The 18,220-nt window shown below is 44.2% G+C and overlaps 8 protein-coding genes across 13 annotated transcripts in view; 3 read left to right on the top strand and 5 right to left on the bottom strand.

Annotated features, from left to right (window-relative positions):
* Positions 1-2,831, bottom strand: part of LOC111065511 (tyrosine-protein kinase Fer) — a 30,921-nt gene extending 28,090 nt beyond the window's left edge. For 3 of the 4 annotated variants that reach the window (XM_022353730.2, XM_022353729.2, XM_022353725.2), the window contains exons 1-2: positions 2,743-2,831; positions 742-1,051 (exon numbers count right to left, since the gene is read on the bottom strand). In XM_022353730.2, coding sequence (XP_022209422.1) covers positions 742-937 — 196 coding nt within the window. In that variant the 5' untranslated portion in view covers positions 938-1,051; positions 2,743-2,831. Of the gene's footprint in view, positions 1-741; positions 1,076-2,742 lie in introns of all 4 variants that reach the window. The other variant, XM_022353727.2, reaches the window with a different exon arrangement.
* Positions 2,832-6,334: 3,503 nt separating this feature from the next.
* On the top strand, positions 6,335-8,125 carry LOC111065483 (odorant receptor 85f). Its single transcript, XM_041593536.1, has 4 exons — positions 6,335-7,147; positions 7,211-7,412; positions 7,471-7,626; positions 7,681-8,125. Exons 1-4 carry the CDS (start codon positions 6,381-6,383, stop codon positions 7,732-7,734), a joined length of 1,179 nt encoding a protein of 392 aa, XP_041449470.1. The 5' UTR covers positions 6,335-6,380; the 3' UTR covers positions 7,735-8,125.
* LOC111065486 (protein FMC1 homolog) lies at positions 7,749-8,225 on the bottom strand. The gene is made up of 2 exons (XM_022353692.2): positions 8,193-8,225; positions 7,749-8,117 (listed from the first exon to the last, which is right to left on the bottom strand). The coding sequence occupies exon 2, from the start codon at positions 8,114-8,116 to the stop codon at positions 7,811-7,813; it is 306 nt and encodes a 101-aa protein (XP_022209384.1). The 5' UTR covers position 8,117; positions 8,193-8,225; the 3' UTR covers positions 7,749-7,810.
* A 643-nt stretch (positions 8,226-8,868) lies between these two features.
* LOC111065485 (60S ribosomal protein L34) lies at positions 8,869-9,578 on the bottom strand. The gene is made up of 2 exons (XM_022353690.1): positions 9,468-9,578; positions 8,869-9,407 (listed from the first exon to the last, which is right to left on the bottom strand). The coding sequence occupies exons 1-2, from the start codon at positions 9,530-9,532 to the stop codon at positions 8,960-8,962; spliced, it is 513 nt and encodes a 170-aa protein (XP_022209382.1). The 5' UTR covers positions 9,533-9,578; the 3' UTR covers positions 8,869-8,959.
* Positions 9,579-9,871: 293 nt separating this feature from the next.
* LOC111065484 (omega-amidase NIT2) lies at positions 9,872-10,917 on the top strand. 2 transcript variants are annotated; one of them, XM_022353688.2, is made up of 2 exons: positions 9,872-9,980; positions 10,037-10,917. In XM_022353688.2, the coding sequence occupies exons 1-2, from the start codon at positions 9,962-9,964 to the stop codon at positions 10,867-10,869; spliced, it is 852 nt and encodes a 283-aa protein (XP_022209380.1). In that variant the 5' UTR covers positions 9,872-9,961; the 3' UTR covers positions 10,870-10,917. The 2 variants fall into 2 exon arrangements, with proteins under 2 accessions (XP_022209380.1, XP_022209381.1); XM_022353689.2 differs by having other exon boundaries at positions 9,952-9,970.
* On the bottom strand, positions 10,870-16,157 carry LOC111065481. Of its 2 annotated transcripts, XM_041593534.1 has the most exons (3): positions 15,725-16,157; positions 11,167-12,186; positions 10,870-11,111 (listed from the first exon to the last, which is right to left on the bottom strand). In XM_041593534.1, the coding sequence occupies exons 1-3, from the start codon at positions 15,884-15,886 to the stop codon at positions 10,965-10,967; spliced, it is 1,329 nt and encodes a 442-aa protein (XP_041449468.1). In that variant the 5' UTR covers positions 15,887-16,157; the 3' UTR covers positions 10,870-10,964. The 2 variants fall into 2 exon arrangements, with proteins under 2 accessions (XP_041449468.1, XP_022209378.1); XM_022353686.2 differs by lacking the exon at positions 15,725-16,157 and having other exon boundaries at positions 11,167-12,617.
* LOC111065464 (BBSome-interacting protein 1) lies at positions 12,894-13,373 on the top strand. The gene has a single exon (XM_022353644.2). The coding sequence runs from the start codon at positions 13,046-13,048 to the stop codon at positions 13,280-13,282; it is 237 nt and encodes a 78-aa protein (XP_022209336.1). The 5' UTR covers positions 12,894-13,045; the 3' UTR covers positions 13,283-13,373.
* A 291-nt stretch (positions 16,158-16,448) lies between the features above and the next one.
* Positions 16,449-17,786, bottom strand: LOC121404250. Its single transcript, XM_041593535.1, has 3 exons — positions 17,474-17,786; positions 17,322-17,411; positions 16,449-17,264 (listed from the first exon to the last, which is right to left on the bottom strand). Exons 1-3 carry the CDS (start codon positions 17,672-17,674, stop codon positions 16,950-16,952), a joined length of 606 nt encoding a protein of 201 aa, XP_041449469.1. The 5' UTR covers positions 17,675-17,786; the 3' UTR covers positions 16,449-16,949.
* Between the last annotated feature and the right edge of the window lie 434 nt (positions 17,787-18,220).

An 18,220-nucleotide genomic window follows, 5' to 3' on the forward strand; every position in this document is an offset into this window, starting at 1 on the left:
ATGATAACTGGGGCTTACTATAACCGAGGAAACCTCAATACAATTCTCCAAGTAATCTTTATGTCAACAGTTGCACCACAAGTTTCAAAAGAAAAACACTCTCAAGCATTTTCGAAAGATTAATGAAATATGCACATTTGTTTGAACTATTACCAGATTTTGAACAGATGTTAACAATTTCCAACAACAGTATTTTCGAGCAACTCATTTTCTGCTTTGATTTCACAATTTTTATGGTTTTTGTCACTCTGTTGTTTTCGGTTTTTAAATATGATCAAAAGAAGAACTTCTACAACTCGAATTTCTCCAACTAGTATAAATCTTTACAACTTGAATGATTTTTGTGTTTACTCTTGGAGAAGTACGAATAGAATCCCGAATACCGACTGTCAATACAAATAAAACCCCCTTTTCTATCATAAATTAATTAATACTTACATATATTCGACAATTATCATAACTGGCGTTAAATCAATGCCCCATAAAGTCTGTTCGCGAGTTCAAAATAAAGCAAAACAAAACATTAACACAAACACTTATCTTCAGGCCGGGGGGCAGGGTATCTCCTACAATCAGAGGGGTTTGGTCTTTTCTTGGAATTGCACTTGCAAATACTCGCAATATCATTGACCAAACAATTGGTGTCTGGCTGGTATGGTATCTTATCTAACAAGGACTGTACAGCATGGCGAAAGGGATGGGGATGAGGATGGAATTGGGAATGTTTGGGTCTTGTCTTACCTTGCATTTCGTCAGCCCGATCGATTTTCAGGCCCTGTTGGGCCACAGCTGTCAAACTTATTGCGTATTCCTTGTCGCATTTGGCCTTCAACTGGATGGATCTCTTCATGGTCTCCATGAGACGCAGCTCGGCATCCTGACGCACGATCAGCGCCTCGTGTGCGGCCCGACTTTGCAGGGCCGATGAGAAGCCCATTTTGATGGAGTTCTTCTATGTGTTCGCCTCTATATGTGCACTATTTTCGTTATGGCTCTCTGTGCTATAGGAATACCATTCGGATGATTCAGTTTTTTTGCGATTATGGGGGCGCTAGATGGAAGTGGGAGTAAAAAACTTCACTTTTGATTAAATTGCACAACCAGAACACCAGAAAAAACACTGAGGGAAAACCGAATCGAGCGGACATATGGCAAACACTTGTTGCATGACAAAATATATTTATGGGGTTTTTTCTGTTCACGCCCGTTTTGACACTTTTTGTTGTCCCCCCTGGTTAAAGACGCTACTTAAACGCCCCACTGAAATTAATTATTTATTCCGCTCACACACACTCCTATACAATATGTCGTATTCACTTTTTTTTTTGGTTTGGTCTGAAATGCAGCCAAAAAATAAACTTTCACATGCGTTGATATTTCTTGTTTGCTGTATTTCGATTTCTTTATGTAGATATCTCTCTGTGGCCGCGACATTTGCTAATTACACACCGACCCGTCCCGGCTTTTGATTAACGACTTTATTCGAGTCACTGGCAGATACTTTTTTATCCGCTAATTAACGCATTTTCCGCATCTCTTTCGTTGCCTTAACTTAACTCGAACTCCACTCCGTGTGGGGAGATACTCTACTCGAATTTAAAGTGTAAAATATATATGCATTTATTTTGTGGTATTTTGAATGCAACAGTTGTCTTCACTTGAACTTTTCACAAAGTATTTTCCAAGAGGTAAGCTGCTGCGGCGCAGTTGTGGCTGCTGCTGCTGCTGTGTTGAGGTTGTTTTTTTTTGTTCAAAGAGGAAAACTTGTTTTTCCCGCTTGCTGTGGGGATAGCAAACAAAAATAAACATTGCCCCAAGAGCCGACGCGCAAGAGGAGAGGAGGAGCCAGTCGTCAGTCAATAAGGAAACACTGAGGGGCACAAGGTGTGTGCGGCAAGTACGTGTATCTTACAGATACATGGATGCGCCAGAACAACAACTTGATGCATTGTTTGTATGTGCGTGCCCCTCCACTCCACTCTACTCCATTCCACTCTACTCCATTCCACTCCCCATATTGGAGTTGGCCAAGTCGGGTAAAACATAAACGGGTTAGGCAGCACCAACAACAACACAACAACAACAACAAGAACCACCAACTGGGGGATCTTCTTCGAGAGACAGAACAGGAACCGCACAGCACAACCGCACCGTTATATAAATTAAAAATGTAAAACAAAAAAACTTTAGTGCTCCGCTATAAGCAATAACGAAATAAATCCCCAAACCCCCGATCTGATAAGGCGATCTGGATTTGTTTATGGTTTATGGTGGGAAAACGGGCAAGCAACGGGACGGACAACTCTTTTACCGCAGAATCTCTCTTTTCACTTTGGACTGCGGCTGTCACTGCAATTTGCGTAGTCAGAACAATGTCTTAAACACAATCATGATTTTATATATAGATCGTTATCGTATCAAAGGCTTTATCAAACGTTGACGCCAGGCGACGACGACGAATTCAAATTTCGAAATCGAAAAACGTCACTGAAAATTAACCGTTAGACTCGAAGCGAGTCCCTCAGGGATTTCGAATATTCATTTTATAATATTTTTAGGTGATATTTGTTTTTGGCGAAATTATATGGGATATAAAGAACAGTTAAATTCGATTAAAAGCGCCAACCGAGGGTTTTTTGTTATTTCGCGGCCAAGAAATTTGTGTTTGTTGAATATATTATTCATACATCGAATAATGTACATATTTTTTTGATAATATATTTGTATGTGATATCAACGTACTTTTCTGAATTCAGAAAAAATTCGACACTATTTTTCTGGTGCTTCCCGCGGTCGACATGTTCATTCACGTTCAGAGTTTTTACGGTTTCTGGGTGCAGGGCGGGGGGCTAGAGCTGGAAAAAACATCGATGTGACATCGATAGTATCGATGTTACTCAAAAATGTTCAGCGTTTTTTCTGCAAGCATCGATTATCATCACTTACAACCGAAAGACAGCAGACAGGCTGCTGTTGCCCTGCAACATGTGGCTAGAAACATGTACAAAAAAAGGTATGGACATACCATGAAGGCTTAAATTCACAGCATATTATTGATCAAACACGGTGAGGTGAGGCCATGTAATGTAGCTGGGGCCTTATTTTCCCCTCCCAGACTCATTTTTGGGTTTCAAGTCCGAGTTTTGCTCTCTCGCGCTCTCTCCAGCAACATTCAGCAGCATGTTGCCCGTGAATTGATTGCGAGAGCGCTATTCACTTTTCTATACCCTGTAATTAATTTTTTTGATGTTCAAAAGAACGGCACAGTTAGAGCTAAATGTAATTTAATAACGATGTTTTTTTCTGATAAATAAACATAGATAAAATAAAATATATTTTTTAAATAAAAAATACATTTTTATTTGAAAATGTCTGTTAGCATAGCAAATTAAATGATATGTTCATGATTCTGACACTGGTTCTTGCAAGAAACTAAAAGTCATTCTCGGGGAAGTCCAAACGAGTTGCATTCAAAGGGATTTGGCAGGGATTTCAAATGTTTGCTGACTTTGACTTTTTGTCAATGAATATTCAGTTCTATTCTTCCCTCCCCTGTGTATCGCCGTCTATTGTAATCCGAGAATTACCAAAATTGCCTTTCCGCACTATTAATTACCAAGGTTTCGGCACTTTGGTTTCCGACAGCTGCCCGGATCCAGGATCCGTTACCATCGCTTCCACCCACCCATCAAACAGGAGACAAACACACGCCCGGGAAACAAAAGCAGCTGAAATGTAACCAAAACAAAAAGCTACGAGTATGATAAATGTTATGCGTAGAGATCTACCCCTTGGCCAATTGCACCCCCACAACTTCAGCCATTACCATTCCACCATTCGATTTTCCCCCTTTCGAGCCCTGCCAGGGCCAGGATAAATGTGGAAATGCATTTGCCCATCAAATGCAGTCGGGCCAATAAATTCATTAATAAATGGAAAAGTGAAAAGCGCAGCAACTTTACGTTTCCCCACTCCCAACCTTCTGCTGTTTGTGTTCTTTGTTATCCTTGTGGTCTGGGGTGCTGGGTCCCTGGGTCCTGGGCTGCGCATAATGCCTTTGAAAAGTTCTGCAATGTCAGGCGCCTCTCGTTTTACTGTCCACTCTCCAGTCCATGGAGCCCATTCCCACCACTTGAATAATGGATATTGAAATCGCATCGAGTTTAAAGGGGGTGTGAGAAATTGTACTTTATACCGATTAATGCTGCCCGTGTTGGAGGACAAAACCCCTGACCATTGATTTGATTGCCGGGCAAATGGTCCTCTTCCTCTGAGGCTGCTCTGCTCCTGCTGCTGCTGCCAGACATCTCCCAGCCCAGTCCATGTCGTATCCACCGCCAGCCTGTTGCCCACGTTCGACTCTGGACGCTCCTTTGTTCTTCTCGTGTTTGCATTCTGTGTTTTCTTTTGAGTTTTAGGGTGTTTGCCGTTGTCTATTGTATGCACCGCACCGGCAATGGGACTTGGACCCATAAACCGGCAACCGGGTCTGCTGAGTTTATTTTAGTTGGAGCCAGACGAAAAAAAGAAAAAAATCAAGGCGCCTCAGCATCATAAAGTATTTAGTGCGACAGAGATACCGGACACCCGGCACGTTTCCCAGACCTAACCACGTGCACCCTGATGACTGATGACAATATTCCTTTTTTATGTGCGGATATCCCGTAAAGATGAGCCGGAACTTAACCGCCGTCTGGCACTTGCTTATGTACGGGGTAATTGGGCCAACTATAAGTAGAAGAGCGTCCCAAATATCTGCATCTAATTTAAGAACTCAAAGTGACGCATCTTCGCCAGACATAAATCTCTTGAAATGAGCCGTAAATGTTTTTGGGGATAACAGTCGAGTGAGTTCTACAGAACGCACCGAACAGTGTTGCAATCTCAATTTGAATACTCTCGATCTATGTATGGAGAGCTCTCCCTAGCATCAGTTTTGAATGGAGACCAACATTTTGCTGTCAATTGAAGCTAATGAATAAATTACCCATGCAGTGTAAGACAGTGGAAAATTGATGAGAGAAGTTCAAAATGGGGCTGAACTTATATCGTATGCGAGTAGGGTTCTGGTGTGACCGAGTGGTTCGGTTCGGTAATGGGAACTTGACAAACAATAGATGACCGACTTGAAAGTTGTGCAATAGTGTGACAGCAATAAATTGACTCGGCTGATGGGACGGAATTAAGTAACAGAATCAAAACAAAACCATTTTCAAGTGAATGAGAAACCATCGCATTAAGAGTTAGCCTCTACAAGTTAGAGAAGTTAAAGTTACCTATCTGACATAGCAGACACCTAGCAGTGTTCCCCCAGACGAGAGGCAACCAATTCCTGGACTGCTTAGCATTCCGCTCAGATACTTGGTTGGGAGGGGGGCAAGCTATAGGAACTCCCATGCCAATTTGTTGCTGTGTGCAAGAATTTCATTTATGTCCACAGCAACAAAGAAACGGTAAATACACCCCAGAGAACTGGAGGAGGAGGTGCACATTTATGGAAATTATTAAGTGCAAGCAATGACCAAGTGGTTTCTTTTCTCTCTCTCGCTCTAACCGTCTTTTCCCATTTTCCTTTCAAGCAGCTTGAATGCATTTCTTGTGCGTAGATATTTTTATGGGCAATTGCTGGAATGACAACAGCAAACAGGCTGGCTGCAAAGATATTGTAATTACATTAAACTCTTTCTCAGCAGCAATGCAGATGTGTAATGGAAACGGACTTATCCAGAGGGTTCCTTCCACGCTTAACCTACTATATAATTGTCACCTCATCGTCGGACTAGGTTCTAAAGTTCAAAGAATAAACGATTAGGCTGCTTCAAAAGGTGTTAAACCGCAAGGCATTCCCCAACCAGAGACCTTGGAAAGGGTTCTACACCATACAACGAACGACTAAGATATGTATGTACGAATTGAGAACAAAAACAATACACACTACGAGTATAACCCCATTTGGCCTTGGTTATTGCATCTTTGATTCTGCGGATCTCTCAATTGATCTTAATTAATGTTCATTTTAATTCGTACGTCTCTTTTTTATGTTCTGATCTTTGTAATGCAGTACAATACACATGACACGATATACTGAAATTTTGAGTTGGTTTCCGCTCGCATTCCTTGAATTTCCAAAATGAAGCAATCATTGGGTGTCTGGGGGAAAATTTACATGAATAATTCTTATGTTTTGACGCTTGTGTTAATTGTCAGACGGCACGTAATCCTTTCCATTAATAGCGGCAGGTGTGCTGAGGTCCCATGCTGAAATCCTGTAATGGAAACCACATCAAAAGGTGAACCTCTAACCGCAAGCCATTCCGTCAGTATCCAGGCCCTATAAATACCGCCCCAATCGTCAATGGAGAGCTCAGAACACTTTCAAAATGGAATCCGTGCAACGCAGCTACGAAGACTTTGCCTCTGTGCCCAGCATCGTCTTTCGACTAACGGGCTACGATGTTTTGGGCGCACCGGAGACGCGTTCTCGGAGGCTGCTAATGTGGATCTACCGCTGGATGTGCGCTTTCAGCCACGCCATCTGCGTGGGATTCATGATATTCCGCATGGTGGAGATGACGACCATAGACAGCATCTCGCTGTTCATTCGCTATTGCACTCTGGTCACCTACGTCATCAATTCGGACACCAAGCACGCCACAGCCATGCAGCGGGAATCCATTCAAAGTCTTAACAAGAAACTGGCCGCCTTGTATCCGAAGAGTACGCTGGATAGAATCTATTATCGGGTGAATGAACACTACTGGTCCCGATCATTTCTGGCCATGATTGTGATATACATTGGGTCCTCGATTATGGTTGTCATTGGGCCAATTCTACAGTCGATTATCGCCTGTTTTACCCAGCAGCAGTTCACCTATCAGCATTGCTATCCATATTTCATATACAATCCCAATCGAGACCCGATCTGGGTCTATGTGACCATCTATGCCCTGGAGTGGCTTCACAGCACCCACATGGTGATCTCGAACATAGCCACAGACCTCTGGCTGCTGTGCTTTCAGGTGCAGATTTGCATGCACTTCAGCTGCATGATTCGGTCCCTGGAGGAGTACCAACCTGCTCGGACTCACGAGAGAGATGACAAACACTTCCTGGCGCAGATGGTGAACAAGCACGAATACCTGGTTATGTGAGTGACAAAGAGTTGTAATGAGAATGATGCCAACTATCGAGTGTCTTTCACTACCATTAGGCTTCAGAACGATCTCAATGGAATCTTTGGTGGGTCGCTGTTGTTGAGTCTCATTACAACCGCCGCAGTCCTGTGCACGGTCTCCGTGTACGTGCTTATACAGGGCCTAAACTTGGAGGGGATTACATATATGGTTTTCATCGGCACTTCATGTATGCAACTGTTTCTGGTTTGTAATCATGGCCAGCAGGTTCTCGATCTGGTATGTCTTGCCATTGATTTGGGTACGGTACCAACTGATGGGCTGTTCTCTTCCTTAGAGCGCAGATATTGGCCACGCCGCATACAATCACAACTGGCACAATGCCTCGATAGCCTACAAGAAGTATCTGCTGATTATCATTATTCGCGCCCAAAAGCCAGTCGAACTGAGCGCCATGGGGTACATGCCGATATCGCGCGACACCTTCAAGCAGGCAAGAACAGTCCGTAATATTGGGGAGCCTCGTTCAATTCCCTTTCTGTTCCAGATGATGAGCGTGACTTACCGCGGTCTTGCTATGATACGTCAAATGATTGAGTAGAAAGAGTGTATATATTATTTGAACATTAATCAACTTTAATCGCACTACACACTATAGCAATTTCCAGTCACCAGCCTCACTTGGGATCCGTGGGCAACTTGAAGCCCACCAGATCGGCTGTATCACTCACAGACCGCTCTCCACGTCCATGGTATTCGTGGTACAGCTCGGTATAGGTGCGCAGGCTGCTCAAGTAAGTGAGATAGGTTTGGCCCAAGAAAACTGCCTCGTTGCGAGCCTTGCAGTGCTGCTGGTCGGTCGTCTCGTGCCTCTTGTACTGCGCCAGTATGTAGCGGGCGGCCAATGAATCCTTAATGCAGCCATTTGGGGACGCCTTGCGGAGCTCGTGCAGCAGGGAGCGAAGCACTTTGGTTCCCGACATCCTGCGCCAAACGCCAAAGATATCAAAAGTTATTTAAAATTTAAATTTTAAAAAACAAAACAAAAAACCCTCTTACGTGACCGATTTATCGAAAAAATATACCGTAAGACCCTCAGAAATATACTGAAATATACCTTATAATCATTAAAATATACCGTAAATATACTGACTGACACGACAAGATTGCGTTGATATTCCTCGATTTTGATATTCGGTTTAATATTACTAACTAGTTAGGACTTAAATGACTGAAAATATCATTTTATCGGATAGATGTATCAATTTTCTACCTTTTAGCTTGTTTGCAGGACACCCATTTATTGGATTACTTATAAAATAAGGTTCAAGAAATGAAATTTTAAAAAATGTAATTTTGTTACATGGTAACTACACAGTAACTATCGAAAGACGCCCACCACTATATATTTGTATCGATTTTGTTGTTTTTTTCGCGTTTAATTTAAAAATCGAATTCAAATAAAGAGTGGACTCCGACTCGCACTCTACAATACAGTCGGCACCCCCTCAAAATATCTTTATCTATATTATTTTTGGTTTTGGATACCAACATTAACCCTACGCGTGATTGCTTTGAAGGTATTTAAAAATATGTATAGCTTTTCTCCTCAAATCTGGGATACGTTTCTCCAACGCGGTTCAGCAGCAGATCTCTATCCCCGATCCTCCGCTGCACTTACTAGATGGGGCCCCATTAACAACACCAAAAACGCTGCTGGCTGAAAACAAAGGTGTACGCGGCTGCAAGTCCGTTTTGGGAAAACAATTTATTTATAAATTTCTTATTTAGCAGTTAACCGAACTCGTCCCATGTTCGCGTTGCGTTTACTTCCTTGGCTTGCCAGCAGCAGGCTTCTGTCCGGGCTTCTTGCCGGCAGCACCCTTAGCGCCAGCGGCTCCCTTGGGTCCCGTGGATTTGGCACCGGCCTTGCCGGCTCCTGGCTTCGTGGGCTTGCCAGTGGGCTTCTTCTTCTGCTCCACCTTGGGGGCCTTGACGGGCTTCACCAATGCCTCGCGCTGGCTCTTCAGGGCCTTGACGATCTTCTGCTCCTCGATGAGGAAGGCGCGAACGATGCGCTCGCGCAGGCAGCCGTGGCAGAGAACGCCTCCGTAGGTGCGGGCGACGGTCTTCAGGCGCTTGGACATGCGTGGGCGCTCGCTGGGACGAGAGGGGGTGATGCCCTTAAGCTTCTCCTTGCACTGGCCGCAACGGGGCACAGTCTTGTTCTTCTTGACATACTGGTACACCAGGCGACCGCCAGGAGTGCGCACACTAAAATAATAAGCTATGATTAATACAATTTCTTAATGGGGAATGTTATTTTATAGTTACATGCGCCTCTTGTTGGAGCGGGTGTTGTACGACAGGCGTCTTCTTAGCGTCAGACGTTGGACCATATTGTTGTTGTTTCTGCTGCAGGCCAAGAGATTGCGTGGAAAGTGTATGCAAAAGCAGAGAAATTCATTGTTAGTTTGTTGTGTCACTATTTGGGGTAGCTTTGCAGCTGGTTTATGTTGAATATTTCAAGCAACTATTGCCAATTTGCGAATATTCTTTAGAAATTTGACAAAAGACACGTGCGTACCTTTAAGAGACAAGAAAGAAAGAAAGGTGGCAGCACTGCCAGCCGAGGAGTTGAACTTGGGTGCGCTTCGTCATTTCTCGTATTTTCCAGCACTTCCTCGCCTTGATTTCTGTATCGAAAAGCGCACACCACTAGTCCGATTGGTACTAGTTGTATCGATTATATCGAAGGACTGCCATCTCAATTGCAACAAAAATTGTTATCAAACCGCAGCAGAGATAAGAAATTTTATTGAGGCAATATGAGCAAAGTAAGCAGCAGTAAGTAGATAGCGTACTTAAACTGACTACTAATGAAAGCAATAACAACGCTGTAGTCATGCGTCTGGCGCTGTTGCAACTGAAGGGCTCCAAGGACAAAACGGTCAATGTGCAAAATGCTGCAAGCAAAATAGAAGCTGTCGTTAAGGAGCACCAGCCCCGTCTAATTACACTGCCCGAGTGCTTCAACGCTCCGTACGGCACCAAATACTTCCGCGAGTACTCCGAAACCATACCGGATGGCTACACCTCGCAACAGTTATCGAATCTCGCGAAGAAACATCAGGTGTACATTGTGGGAGGCACCATCCCGGAGCTCGGCGACAACGATGCCATCTACAATACGTGCACGGTGTGGTCGCCCAGCGGGGATCTGATAGCCAAGCATCGGAAGATGCATCTGTTCGACATTGATGTGAAAGGCGGCATTTGCTTCAAGGAGTCCGAGACACTCTCCGCGGGCAATGACTTCACCACCATCGATGTGGATGGACACAAGATTGGCATTGGCATCTGCTATGACATTCGCTTCGAGGAGATGGCGCGTCTCTATCGGAATGAGGGCTGTGAGATGATCATTTATCCGGCCGCCTTTAATATGACCACTGGACCCCTGCACTGGGAGCTGCTTCAGCGTTCCCGAGCCAATGATAATCAACTCTTTGTGGTAACCACTTCTCCGGCTAGAGATTCGAGCGCTGAATATGTGGCCTATGGCCATTCAATGATTGTTGACCCTTGGGCCAAGGTCCAGAAGAGCGCCAGCGACGGGGAGGAGACTGTGGTGGCCGACATTGACTTCTCGCTGGTGGAGCAAGTACGTCAGCAGATTCCCGTGTTTAGCCAACGTCGCCTGGATCTGTACGCCACCGCAAGGAATGGCCAATAATGCATTTTATATACGCTGATTGTATTGTTGATTGTATATAAAATTGAATAGAACTAAACATTTTTCACATTAATTTCTAACGATTCACTAACATATTATTGCTTTAGGTCCGACTGAGCACTGTCGGTAGGAGGATCCTCCGCAGAAACTGTTCGCACATAATGGGGTCGTTGGGCTTGGTGGAATAAAGCGCGTATGGCCTCATCGGTAGCCATCAGGGGCTGACTAATAAACTCCAGAGCCTAAAGAAATGTTTCAGATAATTATTAGATCTCTATGAACAAAGCGAATACCTACCCGAACTGCATACTTTTCCGCCTCACAGAGCGGACTCGTGCTGGCACTGGACAACTTGAGCGTCTCCTCGGGAATGCCCACTCCCGTGTGGAGCACCATTCGCTGTAGGATATTCAGATTCTCGGCACTCAGACTTATCACATCGGTAGCGGGCAGATTGAGATAGCGAATTTTGGCCAAAAACTTCAGTTGCTTCAGCATATCCAGCTGGATCTCGCGTATCTGGTGCGTGGCATGCAGCAATTGCTTGGTGGACTCGTTCAGCATCTGATTCTTCTGCGTGAGATCGGCCTTCCAGCGTGCCAGCTCCTCGACCATGACACTGCTGGCAAGAAACTTTGATCGCCACACTTCGCATTGTCCCGCGAGAAACTCAATCTGTTCGGTATGCGTCGTGAGATTGTTTGCTGTATCCAGCAGGGCTCGAGCCAGCTGCAACTTGTCTTCGGTCAGCAGATTGACGCGAGTCTGCAGATCCTCTCCCACTGACGCCACAAGCAGATTCTTCAGTTCGCTGTTGACCTGCGTTTGAAATTTGTATTGGGCCTGGAAGTAGTCACGTTCCTCCCTCATCTTCGAGAGCTGCTCCTTCAGGCTGTCCAACTCCCCGCTGTTGGCATCTTTATTGTCATTCTCCTTGGGCTCAGAGTCCAGTTCTTGAGTGCGCAGAGTGGACACTTGATCCACGAGTACACCGATGTCCAGGTTGTTTTTGTCACGATGAATTTTATGCTTGGTCGACGGTGCAGCAGTCATGGGATTCACAGCTCCTGGATATGGCTCATAAGGCACGAATTTCGGTGGTTTAGTCTTTTTGTGTTCCGGCAGCGGTTCGTGATTCGGATGGACCAGCCTCGGCTTCAGCTGCACCAGCTCTCCCTTGGGTAGGGCTGGGGCCAGGCTTCGAGCAACAATTTCGGGGCGTCTGTAGAGCGTATGCAGGCCCGGAAGAGGCAGATGGGAGGCACTGCTTGAGGATGTTTTCCTTGCCATCGCCGCCTCCTGGACAACTGTGCTGTCCTTCCGCGACAACTGTGGTCGCCTGACCTTAATATCCACATCAGTGCTTGTTGCATTTTCAACTTTTGTTGGTGCGGTCTGTTCTGGCTGTTCCATCCCGTCGCCGCTGGTGCGGCAGTCCTGAGTCTTCTCGACATTGATAACTGTGTTGTCCGCATTCATTTATTGACGATTTAGGCAGTGCCACCTCCCTGTATAATCTAGAATATTATGAATTTCTCTTTTGGTTTTTGCCAGCAAATCAAAATCCCCTCTCTAGATCAACTTCTTGGAGTATCGATAAGACTGGTTAATTATGTCTCGTCTCTTGTTATTGCCGATAGATATGTAGAAATGCCATGTCACATCCTAAGACAAATACTAATAATAAAATAATTAAAAATAGATTTGATTTAAATGAATCAAATTTGTTTTTAGTTTCTGGACTCTCCAGGGTCTATCGATAGCGAACAAAATGTGTCGATAGTACTTTCATAGGTTGTTTGAAAAAAACAATCGATACTATCGTGATAGTATCGGGCTCAAATAACCATTGAAACCTTTTAGGAACTTGTCCATTGTAAAAATTAGATGCCACCTGTCGAATTGCTTACAAATGCGTCTTCGTATTTTATAGCAGCCAATCCAAACATATCAAAAGCCCAACGACTGTAGCTCGATACTATCATGATAGTCGCAAAACCGTCGATAGTATTGATACTATCGTAGTGCCCTCGATGGTTTGACACCTCTAATAAAAACAAATAAATGCAATTTTAAAAACATAAAACGCAAATCGAACGGTTGCTTTGTGTATCAAAGTGTCTAAGCTAGAGTTCCAGCCTAGTTGCGGCGATTGGATTGTTTCCAATCCGCTAGCATGTCCGAAGTAGAGTCCGAGCTGCTTAGAAAAGTGAATGAGAAAATCGATCTGATTGAGCCCACAACCGGAAAACTATTTTTCGAGCACAAAACAGAGCTGGTTTTTTGTAGGCCGCACCTGATGCCGCTAAAGACGCAGGCGCTGGAACGGCTGGAGGAAATGCATCGCGAAACTGCGCGACAATTGCAAAAGAAGCGAAACAATAAGAAAATCACCGAGCCCCACAAGGAATAGTCCCGGTCATTAGAGCGGCCCGAAATGAAATAGTTATTATATATAGCCACTAATCACAGCACAGACAAACACACACACAAACACTCACGGAAAGCACAAAATTTGTTGATTGATTTTTGAGTTTTCTAGTATTTTTCGGTATATTCTGGTACATTTGTGAGGACAAGGCACACTTTAAGTGACTTTGGCATGTGGTTTTGCTTCGCTTCCGGACAAACAATTCAAAGTGCTCGCCGTATAATATCGTGAAAATAAAAAACAAGTGCAACCTGAATGTGCGTGTTTGTTTGTGCGTGTGTAATAGCGCAACATATAAAACAAGTGCGAAAGTGCAACCTGAATGTGCGTGTGTAATAGCGCAACATATAAAACAAGTGCAGTGCACGCTGAATTTGCGTGTTTGTTTGTGCGTGTGTAATAGCGCAACATATAAAACAAGTGCAGTGCACGCTGAATTTGCGTGTTTGTTTGTGCGTGTGTAATAGCGCAACATATAAAACAAGTACTTGCTGAATTTGGGTAAGTCATGGAAGGAGAACAGCCCTCCCTGTTCGATCCGATCGATCCAGTCCCGCTGGCAGCTGCCCGACTGGCTCGATCGCTTTCTGCAAAAAAGCTCGCAGAGCTTGCAGTCGAACGAGATAGGCATAATCTTCTCCTGTCAGAGCAGTATGAACACATACGCCTGACACAGTCCAATTCCGGCATTTCAAGCGATGAAATAGCCGCGAAAGCGCCAGCAAAGGGGCAGCCTCTTCCTGGCCGACCACAAAGGCCAGTGTCTCGAACTCCAATGTTCGAAGGGGCTTCATCCCCTGCAGGCCGACCGCAAAGGCCAGTGTCTCGAACTCCAATGTTCGAAGGGGCTTCATCCCCTGCAGGCCGACCGCAAAGGCCAGTGTCTCGAACTCCAATGTTCGAAGGGGCTTCATCCCCTGCAGGCCGACCGCAAAGGCCAGTGTCTCGAACTCCAATGTTCGAAGGGGCTTCATCCCCTGCAGGCCGACCGCAAAGGCCAGTGTCTCGAACTCCAATGTTCGAAGGGGCTTCATCCCCTGCAGGCCGACCGCAAAGGCCAGTGTCTCGAACTCCAATGTTCGAAGGGGCTTCATCCCCTACAGACCGACCACAAAGGCCAGTGTCTCGAACTCCAATGTTCGCAGGCCTACAAGAGCCACCGGTCATGGACATGGACAATGTGCCAAGCACTAGCGCTGCTGCACGGAAGCGATTCGCTGAGCTGAATTTTTCAGAGCCACCTCTCAGCTCGACTCCCATAGGGGTGAAGCGTGCTCCTGCAGCGAAGACTCCTCGGCTCATGTCAAATACAGCGGTAGGGAAAATTACAGGGAAGCGCGACATGGAATATTCATTTCCAATCGATTCCGGTTCCCTACCGCCACTGCCTGCAGAAAAAGCTGAGGCAAGTTGTTATTATTTTGAAAATGAAAACATGAGGTATTTTAATGGCACTGATCCACTCCCCAATCCCGATAATCGTATTGCGGGGGAATGTGTCTGTATTATAGATGGAGTGCCTTGGTGGCGACCGCCGAAGGGGTGTTCGGCCCCTCCAGGCTTTATCCCAGGCCAGTCTATGAAAAAAAAATGCATATTTTGTTCGAAAACTTCGAATGGAGGCAAAAACATATTGACAAAGCACTCGACCAAGTGCCAATTTATACCAAAAAAATATATTTGTTTGCAATGCAGTTTCACTTGCAAAATAAAAACGGTAAACCACAACTGCCCCGAAAGCTTGCGAAGTCAGCCAAAAATGACTATGTCATTAGACTGTTAGCTTGTGGAATTGGTTCCTCAGTGGAAAAAATATGCAACAAAAAATATTGAAAATTCTTCCCCAGCTGTTCCTTGTGTGGAAGAAAATTCCGCAGCTGTTGGTGTGGAAGAAGATGTTGGTGAACATATTTCATTAAATCAGTTCTTCGATATAATTACAGAAGATGACAGGATGGCCTGAAATGGTTACATCTGAAATTCATGTGGCACACATGAACGACTGAAAAAATGTCTCGATCGCTTGGAAAGGCTAGAAAAATAAGTAATAATACCAACAAAGAAATTCATGTGGCACACATGAACGACTGAAAAAATGTCTCGATCGCTTGGAGAGGCTTGAATAATACTTAACTAACACACATCCTGTCCGATCGACCATCTTTTCCCTTCATTGGAAAAAGTAAAGATCGCTGATGAGGAAGATTGGTCTCTTCCGAAACAGGAAACACGAAATATATTATATTTTAAACTTATTTTTTTCAGCTTCTTCCTGTGGGGCATATATCCGAATATTGCGGGCGAAGCGACGGTGACCATCTCTCCTACTGCATTCAGAATTTGATCTTTGGTTTGGAAATGCAGCTGCCCCAGGAGAAGGTTCATTGCATCGTCAGAGATGAGGCAACTGCTCTGCTCTGCAGCCTTCCGCGACAACTGTGGTCGCCTGACCTTAATATCCACATCAGTGCTTGTTGCATTTTCAACTTTTGTTGGTGCGGTCTGTTCTGGCTGTTCCATCCCGTCGCCGCTGGTGCGGCAGTCCTGAGTCTTCTCGACATTGATAACTGTGTTGTCCGCATTCATTTATTGACGATTTAGGCAGTGCCACCTCCCTGTATAATCTAGAATATTATGAATTTCTCTTTTGGTTTTTGCCAGCAAATCAAAATCCCCTCTCTAGATCAACTTCTTGGAGTATCGATAAGACTGGTTAATTATGTCTCGTCTCTTGTTATTGCCGATAGATATGTAGAAATGCCATGTCACATCCTAAGACAAATACTAATAATAAAATAATTAAAAATAGATTTGATTTAAATGAATCAAATTTGTTTTTAGTTTCTGGACTCTCCAGGGTCTATCGATAGCGAACAAAATGTGCCGATAGTACTTTCATAGGTTGTTTGAAAAAAAATCGATACTATCGTGATAGTATCGGGCTCAAATAACCATTGAAACCTTTTAGGAACTTGTCCATTGTAAAAATTAGATGCCACCTGTCGATTTGCTTACAAATGCGTCTCCGTATTTTATAGCAGCCAATCCAAACATATCAAAAGCCCAACGACTGTAGCTCGATACTATCATGATAGTCGCAAAACCATCGATAGTATTGATACTATCGTAGTGCCCTCGATGGTTTGACACCTCTAATAAAAACAAATAAATGCAATTTTAAAAACATAAAACGCAAATCGAACGGTTGCTTTGTGTATCAAAGTGTCTAAGCTAGAGTTCCAGCCTAGTTGCGGCGATTGGATTGTTTCCAATCCGCTAGCATGTCCGAAGTAGAGTCCGAGCTGCTTAGAAAAGTGAATGAGAAAATCGATCTGATTGAGCCCACAACCGGAAAACTATTTTTCGAGCACAAAACAGAGCTGGTTTTTTGTAGGCCGCACCTGATGCCGCTAAAGACGCAGGCGCTGGAACGGCTGGAGGAAATGCATCGCGAAACTGCGCGACAATTGCAAAAGAAGCGAAACAATAAGAAAATCACCGAGCCCCACAAGGAATAGTCCCGGTCATTAGAGCGGCCCGAAATGAAATAGTTATTATATATAGCCACTAATCACAGCACAGACAAACACACACACACACACACTCACGGAAAGCACAAAATTTGTTGATTGATTTTTGTTAACATGGCCTATCTACTGACATTCGGCATCATCTTCTTGAATATGCTCCTCATATATACCCTCCGCAATACTCGGTCTGTATAGCGGTACCGCTCTGCCAAATTATTTTTTAGATGTATATAGTCCCGCAGCACCGGCAAATGCGCGTAGTGGTATGTGTGAAATTCTGCTTTTGCATTTGCAGCATTGCCGTCGCTGATGACCCCTAGTACTTTTTTGGAAAAGGTTATACCATTCTCCTTCATGCCTCCTATGCGGTCCAGCACACGTTGCACATGGAGCTGTATCTTGTCCTTGCCCATGGTCGTGTCTTCTGTGACTGCCTGTTAAATACAAATATTTTTATACACTTTTCCAGACATGAAATTGCTTTCACTTACCACCGCAATGTGGAGCACTGCAAAACGGCTGTCCAGCTCAGCAGTATGGGCCGCAATTACCAGCATTTTAATTTTGGAAGGAATGCCACGCTATTTTGGAAAACATATTTTGGATAGTAAATTGCAACATGCTTAAATAACATCATACTTACACCTGTTTCAAACTGTCTCACGTGCAGTTCGTCGTATGTGACGAAGAACGGCGAGAATGTACGCAATATCTCTACGTTTTCTACTGTACACCCCTGTGTGTGCCTGTATTCAGAATTAACAAACCGTATTGCGGATTCAATATCGGCAGGACGGTGCCCAAAATTTTCGCTTTTTAAGAAATACTCCCTTATTGCCTCCATTCTGTTCTTTTTGTTTTCCCTTTTTTGCTTTGATTGCAAATAGATCCAATTAACTGTTCATTTCGAATATTTGATCTTTTTTGAAGTATCTGGCAACTTCATGTATTTGTTATACCCGTACTCAAAGAAGAGTTAAAGGGTATATTAGATTTGTGGTAAAAGTGGATGTGTGTAACGCAGAGAAGAAAACGTTTTCGACCCCATAAAGTATATATATTCTTGATCAGCATCAATAGCCGAGTCGATAGAGCCATGTCTGTCTGTCCGTCTGTCCGTCTGTCTGTCTGTCTGTCTGTCCGTCTTGTTGAGCGCCTAGATCTCAGAGACTATAAGAGCTAGGGCAACCAAATTTGGTTTCCACACTCATGTGATATCACACTGCTACAAGTGTATCGCGTTCAGTGCGCGAGCAACCCCTAGTGGAGGAGATGTACAATATAAATGGTACATGTAGAATATACATGTTAGATGTAAAATATACATTGTAGAAGTAGATTTAGATAACAGATATAGCAAAAAAAATTTAAAATGGAAAGAAAGAAAGAA

The sequence above is a fragment of the Drosophila obscura genome, unplaced genomic scaffold (genome assembly GCF_018151105.1).
Source record: "Drosophila obscura isolate BZ-5 IFL unplaced genomic scaffold, ASM1815110v1 contig_192, whole genome shotgun sequence".
In the NCBI taxonomy this organism is placed as follows: Eukaryota; Metazoa; Arthropoda; class Insecta; order Diptera; family Drosophilidae; genus Drosophila; species Drosophila obscura.

What these genes read in the sequence shown, in the direction of transcription:
- LOC111065483 (XM_041593536.1), top strand. Translation starts at nt 6,381, where the DNA reads ATGGAATCCGTGCAACGCAGCTACGAAGACTTTGCCTCTGTGCCCAGC. An exon ending in AAGCACGAATACCTGGTTAT is followed by an intron (nt 7,148 to 7,210) that starts GTGAGTGACAAA and finishes CACTACCATTAG; the next exon opens with GCTTCAGAACGATCTCAATG. An exon ending in CGCGCGACACCTTCAAGCAG is followed by an intron (nt 7,627 to 7,680) that starts GCAAGAACAGTC and finishes TTTCTGTTCCAG; the next exon opens with ATGATGAGCGTGACTTACCG.
- LOC111065486 (XM_022353692.2), bottom strand. Translation starts at nt 8,116, where the DNA reads ATGTCGGGAACCAAAGTGCTTCGCTCCCTGCTGCACGAGCTCCGCAAG.
- LOC111065485 (XM_022353690.1), bottom strand. Translation starts at nt 9,532, where the DNA reads ATGGTCCAACGTCTGACGCTAAGAAGACGCCTGTCGTACAACACCCGC. An exon ending in CGCTCCAACAAGAGGCGCAT is followed by an intron (nt 9,408 to 9,467) that starts GTAACTATAAAA and finishes TTATTATTTTAG; the next exon opens with TGTGCGCACTCCTGGCGGTC.
- LOC111065464 (XM_022353644.2), top strand. Translation starts at nt 13,046, where the DNA reads ATGTCCGAAGTAGAGTCCGAGCTGCTTAGAAAAGTGAATGAGAAAATC.
- LOC111065481 (XM_041593534.1), bottom strand. Translation starts at nt 15,886, where the DNA reads ATGAATGCGGACAACACAGTTATCAATGTCGAGAAGACTCAGGACTGC. An exon ending in GACCACAGTTGTCGCGGAAG is followed by an intron (nt 12,187 to 15,724) that starts GCTGCAGAGCAG and finishes TTGTCGCGGAAG; the next exon opens with GACAGCACAGTTGTCCAGGA. An exon ending in CGGAAAAGTATGCAGTTCGG is followed by an intron (nt 11,112 to 11,166) that starts GTAGGTATTCGC and finishes ACATTTCTTTAG; the next exon opens with GCTCTGGAGTTTATTAGTCA.
- LOC121404250 (XM_041593535.1), bottom strand. Translation starts at nt 17,674, where the DNA reads ATGGAGGCAATAAGGGAGTATTTCTTAAAAAGCGAAAATTTTGGGCAC. An exon ending in TGAGACAGTTTGAAACAGGT is followed by an intron (nt 17,412 to 17,473) that starts GTAAGTATGATG and finishes TTTCCAAAATAG; the next exon opens with CGTGGCATTCCTTCCAAAAT. An exon ending in CAGTGCTCCACATTGCGGTG is followed by an intron (nt 17,265 to 17,321) that starts GTAAGTGAAAGC and finishes TGTATTTAACAG; the next exon opens with GCAGTCACAGAAGACACGAC.